The sequence below is a fragment of the Accipiter gentilis genome, chromosome 18, assembly GCF_929443795.1.
Source record: "Accipiter gentilis chromosome 18, bAccGen1.1, whole genome shotgun sequence".
Lineage (NCBI taxonomy): Eukaryota > Metazoa > Chordata > Aves > Accipitriformes > Accipitridae > Astur > Astur gentilis.
In genome coordinates this window covers 15,814,463-15,826,660 of record NC_064897.1, presented here as the reverse complement: position 1 = coordinate 15,826,660, position 12,198 = coordinate 15,814,463, and the positions used below count along the sequence as shown (strand labels likewise).

At 51.1% G+C, this 12,198-nt stretch overlaps 1 protein-coding gene across 1 annotated transcript; it reads right to left on the bottom strand.

The window, feature by feature from the left end:
• Positions 1 to 1,179: 1,179 nt before the first annotated feature.
• On the bottom strand, positions 1,180 to 10,037 carry HDHD5 (haloacid dehalogenase like hydrolase domain containing 5). The gene is made up of 8 exons (XM_049821819.1): positions 9,936 to 10,037; positions 9,562 to 9,762; positions 9,122 to 9,234; positions 7,846 to 7,939; positions 7,318 to 7,351; positions 6,739 to 6,913; positions 6,241 to 6,429; positions 1,180 to 5,663 (listed from the first exon to the last, which is right to left on the bottom strand). The coding sequence occupies exons 1-8, from the start codon at positions 10,035 to 10,037 to the stop codon at positions 5,294 to 5,296; spliced, it is 1,278 nt and encodes a 425-aa protein (XP_049677776.1). The 3' UTR covers positions 1,180 to 5,293.
• Between the last annotated feature and the right edge of the window lie 2,161 nt (positions 10,038 to 12,198).

The window sequence follows — 12,198 nt, the reverse complement described above, 5'->3', positions numbered from 1 at the left end:
TCTCCTACAAGGGACACTTTAACCCTAGGCTGCCCTTTTGCTTTGACAATAGTGTAGTGATTTAAAAGCATTCATGTGAAAGGTTCAGGTTTTGATTTCTTTCTGCCTAACTAAACCTTGATACGCCCAGGAGTGCTCCAACTTCCAGAGTCCTGGATAAAAGGAGAAGGCTGGTTAATGCTTTTTATTATTATTATTAGAGGTTGGGGCCACAGGTAATTTCTCCAGGATGTAGAATACAGTTCCATTCCTCTCTCTGCTGAGAATGAGAATCCGTGTCCAGTCCCTCCAAAATTGCTTTTACTGCTTTATCAATTGTTCCTTTCAACATCTAGTTCTCAGGATCCTCAGTCATGTTTGTTTTGCTGTCTAATCTGCCTCCTGTGAGCTGTTAACTTTGTAGATGGAAAACCTTCTGGTGGAATATCTTCTAAGAACAATGCAAGTGAATTGGCTGTTTCTAGATGGTTAAAGCTGATGTTTTTCACCTAGTAGGATCTTTAATTTTGCATTTGCTGAAATCAGTGGAAGCTTTTTGGCTCTAATCTGAAAGTTTGCCAGCTAGTATATCTCTCCCTAACTGCACTCACCTTTTTCAAAAGGTATCAGGGCATGGCTCTTGTCAGACAAGTTGGGTTTCTTTTATGATCACAAAGGGTTTAACATAGACCCAAGTAAGCTTCTAGTGGTAAGTATAGCTCTCCATATCCCTTAGGCTTGTTCTTCATCTGCAACAGCAGATTAAGTTGGTGACTTTTAGCTTGTGGCTTCCCCACCCAGTGGATGTAATCATTACTAACTGCTTAGATCAGGTCACAACTAAATGCCCACCCTGAAAGCATCTCATACACAGGTGGCATCCCAAAACTAGTCTTGACTGTGAACAGTCAGTCAGGGCATCACAGCTTGTGATGTGACCCTTTTTTCCCCCTAGAGTAAGAATGGTCAAAACTGCACTCATCTCAGCTGACAATGGCAGATGTAGAGCTCACAGGAAATTACAGTTTGGCTCAGCCAAAAGAATAGTGGAGGGGTATCTTTCAGGGTGGTTCCTTCAAGAAAATCTGAGAATGGTTTGACCAACAGGACAAAAGAGAATTTGTCCTGATAATCTTCTAGGGCAAAGATGTGAAAGAGACCAGGATAATACTCATGAAATGTACACACAGCAAGTTAAAATTTATTTCAAAGAAAACACCTTTTATTATTTTATATATGTGCTAGATCAAAGGAGCAACTCTGGAACTGGGTTAAAATTAATAGAAATCTAAAATAATCACAGCTTGCGATTTCTCTGTATGATATGTAATTACTCTGCTACAGTGCATGTGACATAATCTGAATCATTACCCACTTATTGGATGGAAAAAGACACACCGGGATTAAGACTGGAAGAAAGGGGACAGTAGTGTTATGTGACTGCCTGAACACCAGGCTAGTAGTTCCATGTGTCCTGTGGAATAAAGGAATTGACGTCTCTGGCCACCATATTATTGTCTGACATAAAAGCTCTCTGCTTCAGATCCAAAACAAGGTCTAACCCTCCTCTGGTTCCTCCCTGCTATTCTCATTTGCCTCACCTCACTGTATACTCCCTTTAGGCTTGACTAAAACCCATGCATCTGTGGAAGATGGAGTTGTTAGGATCAGGTCTTCACCATGTTTGTTGTGTAAGGCAGTGCACTGTATAAATATTAAGGTATTGGATCAGCAAGTGAAGTCCCCTCTCCTGCTTGGCCCCATAATCTGCACAGAAGTATGCTTGCTCCAAATCAGAGAAATATGCCTTTAAGAATAACATTTCCATGCAATACACGGGACAAAGGAAAAGTTTTGTTCCAGCCACACTTGAAGCTCATTCCAGGAAGCTACAATTCCAAGGAAAAGAGATGTCACTGAATTCTAGCAGTAACAGATGTCCATAAATGAACTGCAGATAAGCTAGAAGCCTGCACAGCACTCCAGCACAAAACTCATGGAACAGGAGACCTGGCAAGCGCTTTTGTCAGTAGAAATCTTCCTCAATCAAGTCAGTATGCAACAGCAGCTGGAGAAGCCAGATTTCCTACTCTATCCACTGTGTCCATGCAATTCCTAGGCAGGGACTTGGATAAAGTGCACTGTTTCAAGGAGCTAAGCAGGGGAAGAGGGGAAAGGTCTCCTTGTGGCTCAGACCGAGGACAGCCCATCTGACTAATTAGTGCACAGACCAACAAGCAGAGCCTTTTATGCAACCTTACTTGGTAAGAATTGGGGAAAGGGTACAAGATTCTTCTAGATTCCTTCTCCTCCTTTCTGTCCAATTTCAACTCGCAAGCGAAGCATTTCTTAAATTATCACTGAAGCACCTCCTACACGTTTTTAAGACTCCCAGAGGACTGTTTCAACACTAACATGACAAAAAAACAAACTTGGGGCTAAAAGCAGATTTGGAATCTGAAGCAGATTCACATCAGTCAGCTCATCTCCACTGCTATTCCAAAGACGGAGATGCATGGCTCACTCTCTATGCAAATGCAAAACTCTTCCTTTCTTGAAGGAGGTGCTACCTCCTTTTTCTTGCTATCTACCTCACTTCTGGCTGAGATGTGCCATGCGTGCTGATATGAAATTACAAACTGCTTGTGATTTCTCAAAATTCTTCTGCATGTTCCTTCCATAAAGCTACCACCATCATCACAGCAGCAGCCAGTGCACCTGGCTCCATTCATGCAGCAGCACTACACCCCTCAGGGAACGCTGGTTCAGCAGCACCTTGTCTTTGAGTAACTGGCACCACAGGCTTGACAAGAGAGAGCTCTGCCAGAGGTTACTACACACACAGATGGACAGACCTTAGTATTTCTGTAGAAAAGTGCCTACCAAACTGAACGTGTGGCTAGCAGTTACTGCCAGCAACCAACTCTGAGGTCTATGTAATCATGGCCTGGAAGACCATTACCAATTAATCCTATAGAAGTTATCATCCCAGTTAGCAAATACTGCAAGGAAAGGGAGCATTCCTCTTTCTGCACTGGATGGCACCTCTGAAAAGTGAGGCTGAGGGACACTGGTGCTAGTTTATGAATAAACAGAGTCTGGACCTCCAGTTTCAGGCCTTGCACACTGGCTCCACAGCAGAATTGTGCTGTGGAGATGCACTGAAAGCTAAAGGAAGTTCCCTATGTTATATGCAAAGTCCTTCCCTGTACCTGTTCTTCTGGAAACAAGCCCTTGTCTTGTGCGAGTAGATGAAATGGTAATTTCTTCTTCTCTCCAGTGAAAGGCAGAAGATTCAAACCTAAGATTGTGTTCCTCACATTACAGCTGCTTTTACAAGCAGCAAGTGATTCTTGTCCTGATAAGACAAAGAAAAACCCCAGCTAGTGCTAAGGTAGGAAGCGACTGCTTCCCACTATGGATTTCACATGAGGGAAATTCACCCAAAGAGGTATTTTTCTGCTCCTTTTCAGAAAATAAGGTATAGAGAAAGAAGCCACAGAGAAGGACCTCCTTGCCTGGATCACCGGCAGAGCACCCAGGCCCCTTCAGATGCAGAGCCTGGCATAACATAAGAACAGAGCCTGCTCTGCGGTGTGACCTTCCTAGGAAGATACATCAGCATCGAGAAGATGGAGAGCTGCTGAAGCAGAATGTCAGTGCACATGGATGCTGAGATTTGTATTAAGAACAATTCAAACTTCTGTGTAGAACATCTTTTTTGTACCCTGTGTATGGAGCTGCCTGGTAAAGCAGGAAGGAAGAAAGAAGAGGCAGAGCACACCTATTTCTGATCTCTCAGAAATGTGGTGTGAGCTGAGTATAACTAGGAACACCAACTCAGTTGCGTTGGCTCCGAAGGCTTTCTATCACATACACAGACCGATTTATGCTTCTAAAATCACAGTGCTCCTCTGAAATTAAGACACTTCTTGCTGAGCCAATCTTTCACATGGAGTTTCTCAGGCAATGCTTGCTTAGCTTCTTTGGACTGTCTAAGGAGACACAGGTCTTTATCTTTCTCTGGATAGCCCCAACTAGGAGAACAGAGGCAACAGAAGGTGCATGTCATTAGGGATAGGGAAATGTTCCTGGACAGGCAAGTCCCAGCTGCTAATTCATGTTAGGGGGACTCTAGCTGCATGCTAAAGGAAGAGGAGGGAACAGGGATCAGACCATATGGGGGTATCCCTGAGCTGCAAACCACACGAGGGAAGAGAGAGGGGAAAAAAGGAAGTGCAGGATGAATACATCTGTACTCTTAAAGAGGAAGATTGGGTATTTGGGGCTCAGGTACTATCCTGGCTTGATGATCTCTTCTTTCAATCCTTGCATGCAAGGATTGGACTGTGACTCTTTCTGTTTGGCCCTTGTTCCAAACAGGGGCCTCTCTTCGGAAGCTGTGCCAGCTGGAGCAGGGGGATGTCCCTTGCAGCAGTTGGGTTCAGGGTGGGTGCTGAAACAGCCTCTTGCTGCAGCACTGAGTTCTGGGCAAAGAAAACTCTGGAAATTCAGACTCTGTTGTGGTTTCCTCTGCTATTGAGAGCAGGCTGCTGGCTCCCTAGCGGGACATGAAAAGGCAGAAGTGTTCACAGAATGCTAAATAGCGGGGAGGGCATAATATAACTTTCCCCTCGGCCCTGCAGCATGTTGCTCTGGCTACTGCAGTTTCCTTTGAGGGGCCCTGCCTCTCCATAGCTGCCAGAGGACTGCAAGATCAGACTTTGTTTCAGACTGACAGTGATGCAGTGGCAAGTCCCCAAGCAAACAGAATTTGTTAAAGTCCATAGGCACTTATTCTTCATAAGGAGAATGTTAAGACTTAAAGCCTTCCCTTGGCAGACTGTCACCACAACACAGCTTCTGGTGTGCTCACATCACAGACTGGATGAATAGCACATTGTATGAATGGTACATTGGCCAATGGTGGCTCCTTGGACAGGGAAGAGCTTCGTCCTCAAACACATCGCAAGGAGGAGGGTGGGCTTGCCTGATCTTCATGCACAAAGGGTGGAAAAGAACGAACTCTGATGGCCGAACAAAACTGGGACTGCTGGGACAAGCCGCCTTCTTATACCCTGTTTCCATTATGGCTCAATTATTGATGGCAGCAATGTATGTTCACAGTTGAAAACCTGCTGGCAGCTGCCAGGATTGTAGATGAGTATCAATGAAAGCAAGGGAGAGAGACAGAGTTTTCTTTCATGTTGGCTAGATTAGAAGGTCACCCCAGGTCTCCCCCTGTTCCTCCCCTCTTCCCTTCCCAGTACATAAAATCCCTGATGGTAGACCTTTAGGCACACCTGTCTTAACCCTAGCTCCAGTTCTCCTTCTTGAAAGCAAGTTGCACAGCATCATTCACATCCTGCACTATGTAAGATGCCTCCACCAGGCTGGGGTCAAAGCAGAAGTCCCGATGACCGTGGAACACCGCCTCTGTTGTGCACTCCTTTGTTTTACTGGGAACATCTGCACTGTGGCGGTAAACTCCAGTGCAGACCAGAATCGACTCGCAACTCTCCACTGAATTGTTGCAGTCCTCCTTCAGCTCGAGGCGATCTTCAGTTTGGGGACTGGTTGCTTGTGGGCTCCTCTTCACCCCAGCCTGGACCTGGTTCTGGTGAGCTGACTTGAGGTAGTTGTTGTAGAGGTTTGCCCCATAGATATCAGACATAGGGTTATCCCTGGATAAGGTCACAGTGTGAAACAGAAATGAGAAACTAGCCCATGCATCAATTTCTGGCTCTGGCAGACTGGGATTAAGGCACCACTGAGGAAGGAGGAGGGCAAGGTATTTGCTAACATCAAGAGAATCACCCAGACTGGGCCTGTGAGTCCACCTACTGGTGTGTCCTGTTCAGCTGTGGTGAAGGCCACGTGCTTCACAAACATCTTTCAAAGGGGAAAAGACACATTCAAAGCACCCAAAGCAGTTTCAGCCATTACTGTAATGTATTCCCTACAATCCCAAAGCGTTTGGCCTAGCTGGGCTAATGGTACTACATCTGGGTCTCTTTAATCCAGTCATGCTGCATGCACTCTGCATCCCACAGTAACAGCTTTACTAGGCTGACAGGGCCCTTCAAATTATTAAAAGTGTAGGGTGCAAAAAGCTAGCAAGCCTCTGTTTCAGGATGTGAGGCTCCAGAGACACCATGGAGATTTTGGTATTCATTTTAGAAATCTCCATTAAAAAAAGACACTTCAGAGAAGTTAGTATGCAACTCCCTAAGGAAACCAGCAGGAAAAACAGTCTCTTACCCAACTGCATAGAGGCGTCGGATGGGTGACTTCCAGCCCTGTTTCTCTGCCTGCTGTTTTATCAAGTATTCGGCATAGCGGTAGGTGACTGTGCTGGGTTTGCCAATCAAGGCCTCATACTTCAGCTCCTGGCCTGTCACTTTCTTGTAGATGTTCTCCAAGCACAGAAGGAAAGTGCCATGGCCAAACCTGCTCCAGAAAGGAGATCATCAGCATCCCCAGTCACACCACTTAAGTAGCAAATACTTAAGAGAGGCGGACTATCTGCTGTAGCCAGGGTACTGCCTAGTTTGGACACGGTGTCTACCCATCCATAGGAAGTGGTCTGGCTTTTGCTTCTTGAAAGTTTTAGTCTTTATTTCTCATGCAGTTTTCATATCTCTGCTGCTAATTATGCCATACAGTCAAACTCTAATGCTAAAAAATGTAGTAAGAAAAGATCATCTGTAGGAGACCTGTATGAAGTAGCCTAAAACAAATACCACACGTGCTTTTCACCTGGGCATCTGTGCTTCAGCCATCCACAGCAGATCCATGTTGCAGGCAAGGACCGGCAGATGGGGGTATGGTATATCTTGCAGCTCTGCCCCAGGGTTCCCGTTGCTCAAGAGTACATCAATAATAAGTTGCAGGCTTGTCTCCCACCTCACTGGCTCACCAAACAGAATCACCCCTGGAAGATTTCAAGAGATGCTTGGAAATTCACAGTGTCCAAGTACAAGACCCACTACCAAAAGCCACCCGCTAGCAAAAGAACCCCCTTCTGGGATGCCGTGGCTAACACAGCTACCGACCAAACACAGTGTGTGCCAGGGTTCCAGTCTGCATATCACTGTACCATGTGCACCACTGCTTCCAGATGCTGGAGCACAGCACAGAGAAAAGTTGGGTCTGCTCTTATCAGCTTGTGCTTCGTGCTGTGTGAGAGCAGCGAGGCTGCCTCCTGACTGTATCCTCTGAATAAACTGCCTGTGGATCCCAATGAGCCAACACCACATCATTAGCTCCCATCCCAGCTGGCTGGCCTGACTGTTATTTCTGTTCGCTGTTCATACGTAAACAAAGGCTATTGCTTACCTTCTATAGTGGGGAAGCCAGTGGTTGGAGGAGGCTGCCAGAAAAAAATGAAGGCTGGGTTAGTAAAGCAAAACCTAATGCTGTCTCCAAAACAAAACTAAAAATGCTTCCTTTGAACCTGTCAAGGCAGTTCCATAAAGAGGCAGGACAAGGCCACCCGGAATCCCAAAGTAAGGTTTCCCCCACCCCGCCTTCCCCTCCATTCCAGATTGGATTTCACAGATCTTGCACTCCTGTCTCAGAGCTGGAGATGTCAACCAAACCATCTTACTATTCACTGCAAGGAACAGCAACGAAAGACAGGAACGGCATGAGAAAGGAGAGGGGAAAGTCACTGTCCTTCCAGCAGGAGCCAACACTGGAAAGGGCAGAGAGATGCTGGCTGCTCAGCACCAGTCCTAGGCTCTTGCTAAAGAAGGTCATTAGCAGCCAGCTGCTCTGTGCCTCTGCAGCTTCTCCACCCCATGCAATACACTGTAAGCACCACCACACCGGACCACCAGTTCTACCAGTGCATCAGGAAATTACCAGCTCCTTTGGCCTCCGGCTCTGATCCACCATGTCTAACAGGGGATATGCCTTCCTCAGTGCCTCTATGGTGACCACGTGCTTGAACCCCAGGCTATTTCAGACCATCAAGGAAAGATGTGGAGACTGGTGGGGTTCTTTAAGTTACTTGCAAAGGCATCTACAGAATTAAGAAATACAAGTCCTAGTAGCAGAGCAGTTATTTAACCTGATAATGCATAACCTCGTCACTGTCAGTCAAACTGCATGCTGTGCTTCAACCTAAAGGTGGCCCTAAAGGTTATACAAAAATCCAGACCGGGGTGATTTACTTTGTGATCAGCAATCCCTGGAAATAGTCAAGGAGCAAAGGTTGCTTCAAGACAGAATGGATGTGCTCTGGGAGACCTTTAAGGCCAGGATTCTCGTATCAGTGCAGCACCAGGGGCTGGTGAGGCTTCTTGGCTAGAAGCAGAATCAGTGAAGCTCTAGTCAGCTCAGCTAGTGAAAAAAAAAATGGTTTGTGCTGATAAAACTACGCAAGTGAAGGATGAGTTGCATTCACCTGCAGAACACCTTGGCCTTAGCTCGCCCTACTGACCCTGGGGAAACAGAGACGGGCCAAGGTTTTGTACCAAATGAAGTTAAACGTTAAATACGAGGTGTGACTCTGTGTGTGTACAGGCTGAGATGTCGCAAACCCTGCAGGCAGTTCTTACCTCCCTGCATACGTGGGATATGTTGGACCTGCTGTGCCCTTGCTTCAGCCAGGCAGTATGCACGTGGGATTGTCATTTAGACCACGACCCTGTACTGGGACGCTCTGGTTCTAATGGTATTTGAGTTCTTTCGATTGTCGTCAGAGTCCTGGGGAAAACTTTAGCTGTGGGAGAGCTGGGAGTGATCTCAGATGGACTTAGCATTAGAAAGAATGGGAAGGAGCACAATTTAACTCAACAGTGAGAGAGGCCCAAAGCTGATGGAGTCTTCATGGTGACATCTGACCGGCAGGAACAGCAATGCAGCTAACAGGACAGATAATCAGTGTGAGAAGCCAAACGCAGACCAAGGACGGCCACGAGGTGACCAAGAGGGAGATCAACAGTTAGTGCCTGCTTTTGAGCCTCTCCACGAGGGTGCCTCCCCAAAGATGAGACCAGCGACCTTTCTGTCTCCTTGCGCTTCTACAAGCTGACTGAGCGAGCGCCAGGGGTAGGAGCGAGCGGCAGCAAACGTTTAGCTGGGAAGCGGCAGCGGGACGCGCGGAGCACCAGGAGGCACGGGCAGCAAAGGATACTTCTGGGCGTTCTCCTCCACGGGACCCTGCCCGGCCACCAGCATGCACTTCTGGTGGAACTGGCTGAAGAGCCGCAGGGGGCTGTGCGACAGGATCACCTGCTCCGGAGACACCTGCGGGAGGGAGGCGAGGCTGAGGGGGGACCCGCGGGGAAGATTTCCCCCTTCTTCGTGCGGTCGTGTCGCGTCCCTTCCCCGTGCTGCCACCCGCCTTCCTCCGTCCCCTCAGGCCGAGGCAGGGCCGGTCACTCGCTGCTGCTGCTGCCGCCGCCCCCCAGCCCTTCACCGCTCCCGGGGAAGCCGCGCTGGGTGGGCTCCCTCCTCCTCCTCGTCCCCGCGGTGCTCCCGTCCAAAGCCGGGACACCCGAAGGCCGTCAAGCGGCGCGGGCTCCGTCTGACCCCGCCGGAGCAGCCGCCTCGTCCCCCCCTCCCCGCCCTTACCTGCAGCCCCAGCGCCTGGGAGAGCTCCCGGGCCTTGGCCGCCCTCAGGCAGTTGCCGGCGTTGGTCAGGAAGACGACGGGCACCCGCAGCCGCCCGCTGCCGTCCGCTAGTCTCCGGAAGGCCTGGCGGGCGGCGGGCACCGCCTGGCTGCCCCGCACCAGCACCCCGTCCACGTCGAAGAGGAACCCGAAGGCCGGCGGCTGCAAGGCGAGCGGAGGCGACGGTCACCCGCCGCCGCCGCCAGGAGCCCTTCCCTCTCCCCCCCGCCCCGTCGCCCCGCTTCTCCCCGGCCCCGGCCCGCGGCGCCCTTCCCGGCCCGCGGCAAGGACGCGGCCGGCGGGCCCGGCCCCTCGTCCCCGGCGCCGCCGCTCACCCGGCCCCCGGCGCAGCCCCCGCGGGCGGGCGGCCCCCGCGGCCCCGCGGCGCGCAGCAGCAGCAGCCCCCGGCCGGCCCGCAGGCAGCCGCGCAGCGCCATGCCGCGCCGCTCCCGCACCGCGCCGCTGCCGCCCGGCCCGGCCCGGCCCGGCCCCGGGGCCGGCGGGGCACGCCGGGGCTCGTAGTTCCCGGACTACAGCTCCCAGCGAGGCGCGGGGCCCGGCGGGGCGGGACCGGGGGGGGGGGGGGGGGGGCGCGGCGGAGGGCCGCCTGCCTTCGGCCCGAGCTTGGGCTGGGCGGGAGGGGGGCTGCGACGTCCTGTCTGCTTCGGAGCGAAGGGTTACAGGTTTGGGGAGAGCTGGGGGAGAAGCCGGGGAGGGCGAGCGGTTGCGAAAGCAGGTGTGGGAAGCGGCGCCGAGGCTGGCGGGGCTTGCCGGGGCAGAGGAAAAGGGAGTGCGGCGGGGAAAGGGCTACGGGCAGCCCTGCCCTACGAGAGGCGTGCGAAAGCGCTGACGAGGAGAGGTTTGGGCAGGAGGGAGCGAAAGGCTTAGGCCCCTCCAAAGCAATCACACCGGGTTTATCAGAGGACGGGAGACTCTGTTTCGCGAGTGGAGTACGGTCCAGTCCTCGCGGTTACGAAGGCGTTTCCCAAGACATAGCCCGGTTTCAGTCTAAGCTGGTTACAACTTACCCTGCCCGCAATGCGCACGCAAAGGATCTGCACTGCAACCTTTTACCCCTGCCCTGCCTTTGCTCAGTCTTTTCTACGCAAACCCAGGTCTTGCGGTCTTTTTGCTACAGATCATAAAGTTTTCTAAAACTCCGGGCATTTTTCTTGCTCTCTGACAGGCTGCGTCCCAGGGGCTCCCTCTTTCCTGTGGAATAGGGACAGAAATCTTGACGCTGAATTCAGCCGAGGCCCTTCCAGACCTGAGGAAAGCAAAAGGTTCGCTTCACATCCATGGAGATGAAACGACGTTTGTTTGCTTTCTGGCTAGGCTTAAGATCTCCTGACTCCTGCGGTACGGCAGGTTTAACATGTATGACTTTAGGCATCAATTACACAAACAGTGTAATTGTTTGGTTTTATGCTTCCATTGCCATGAGCACCAAGCTTAATTCGTTTTTACCCACTTTAACACCCAGAGCACTTTCTGCAGAGCTATTAAAGCACTGGCAACTCAGGGTTACACATTCGTACAGATGGTTATTCTTCCTGAAGTGCCTTTGCCTTAACTGAATTACCTACCGTTTATTTTACATAATTTTCTCAACTTGCCAGGATCGCTTTTCTCAGAGCTGTTTGCAGCTCCTCCTGGAGCTCTGGCGAAATTTACGCTGGCCTCGGAGGCATTACTGGAAGTATTTAGTTCACTGCAGAACTGGGCTTCAAACCTTCTTCCACTAGCGCAAGGGAGCCAGTTACAGCTACTTTGAAGTATGCCTTCCCAGCTACTTACCCACTCACAAACCAGGACCTCCAACCCTCACTTCCCTTGGCTGCCGATGAAAAATACAGTCAGAGAGAGAGGCAAAGGCTTTCTAAACTTAATGACCAACAGAAGAACCATGTCTCGAGCGTTTCTCAGCTATCCACCAAGGCGGTTGCTCCTGGCAGAGAAAACGTTTGATTGATTTACTGTGATTTTGCCTGGAGTATTGGCTAACGCGGGTTTATGGCCTTTTAACAATGCAACCACTTGCCGGTGAGATGGGTTGTTTTGGTTACCTGTCTCCGCGCCTCTAGTCGCTGAAACCAGGCTGACCCTTCAGTCCCTTCTTTTTATCTGCGAGGCTACTTTTGCCCTTTTCCCGTTCCTGAGACTTGCGAAAGAGCTGTGAGAGACACCTAGCCGGTTCCCTATCGTAGGGAGGATTTAACTGCCAAAACGTTTCGCGTATCTCAATATCCGTGAGTTTGGGTTCCCCCCGCCATCCGCCGCCTCATTTTGTGGGGATTTTTCACCTCGTTTTGTTCGCGCCGCTCGGGGGTCCGCGGGGCGGCGCGCGGGAGCTGCGCGCGGGGCGGCGCCTCCCGCGGGGGCCGGCAGGGGGCCCCGCTGCTCCACGGCGCGGGCGCGCGGGCGGGGCGGGGCCGCAGCCGCTCACCTGGGGTTCGCTCCCCCCCCCCCCCCACCTCGCTGTAAGGCTCGGCGCTGGGTAGTTGGGGGGGGGGGGGGGGGGTGTTGCCGCTTTGGTCCCCAGGGAATTTTGGAGGTGGTGGGGCGACGGAGAGGCGGTTTGTAACCCCCCCTCCCCCC

Bases quoted from the DNA above. Each gene is read 5' to 3' on its own strand.
- HDHD5 (XM_049821819.1), bottom strand. From the start codon at position 10,037: ATGGCGCTGCGCGGCTGCCTGCGGGCCGGCCGGGGGCTGCTGCTGCTG. The intron at 7,940-9,121 runs GTATCCTTTGCT...GGTCTGAAATAG, and splicing joins GTGGAGGAGAACGCCCAGAA to CCTGGGGTTCAAGCACGTGG. The intron at 5,664-6,240 runs GTAAGAGACTGT...GACCTTATCCAG, and splicing joins CGACGCCTCTATGCAGTTGG to GGATAACCCTATGTCTGATA.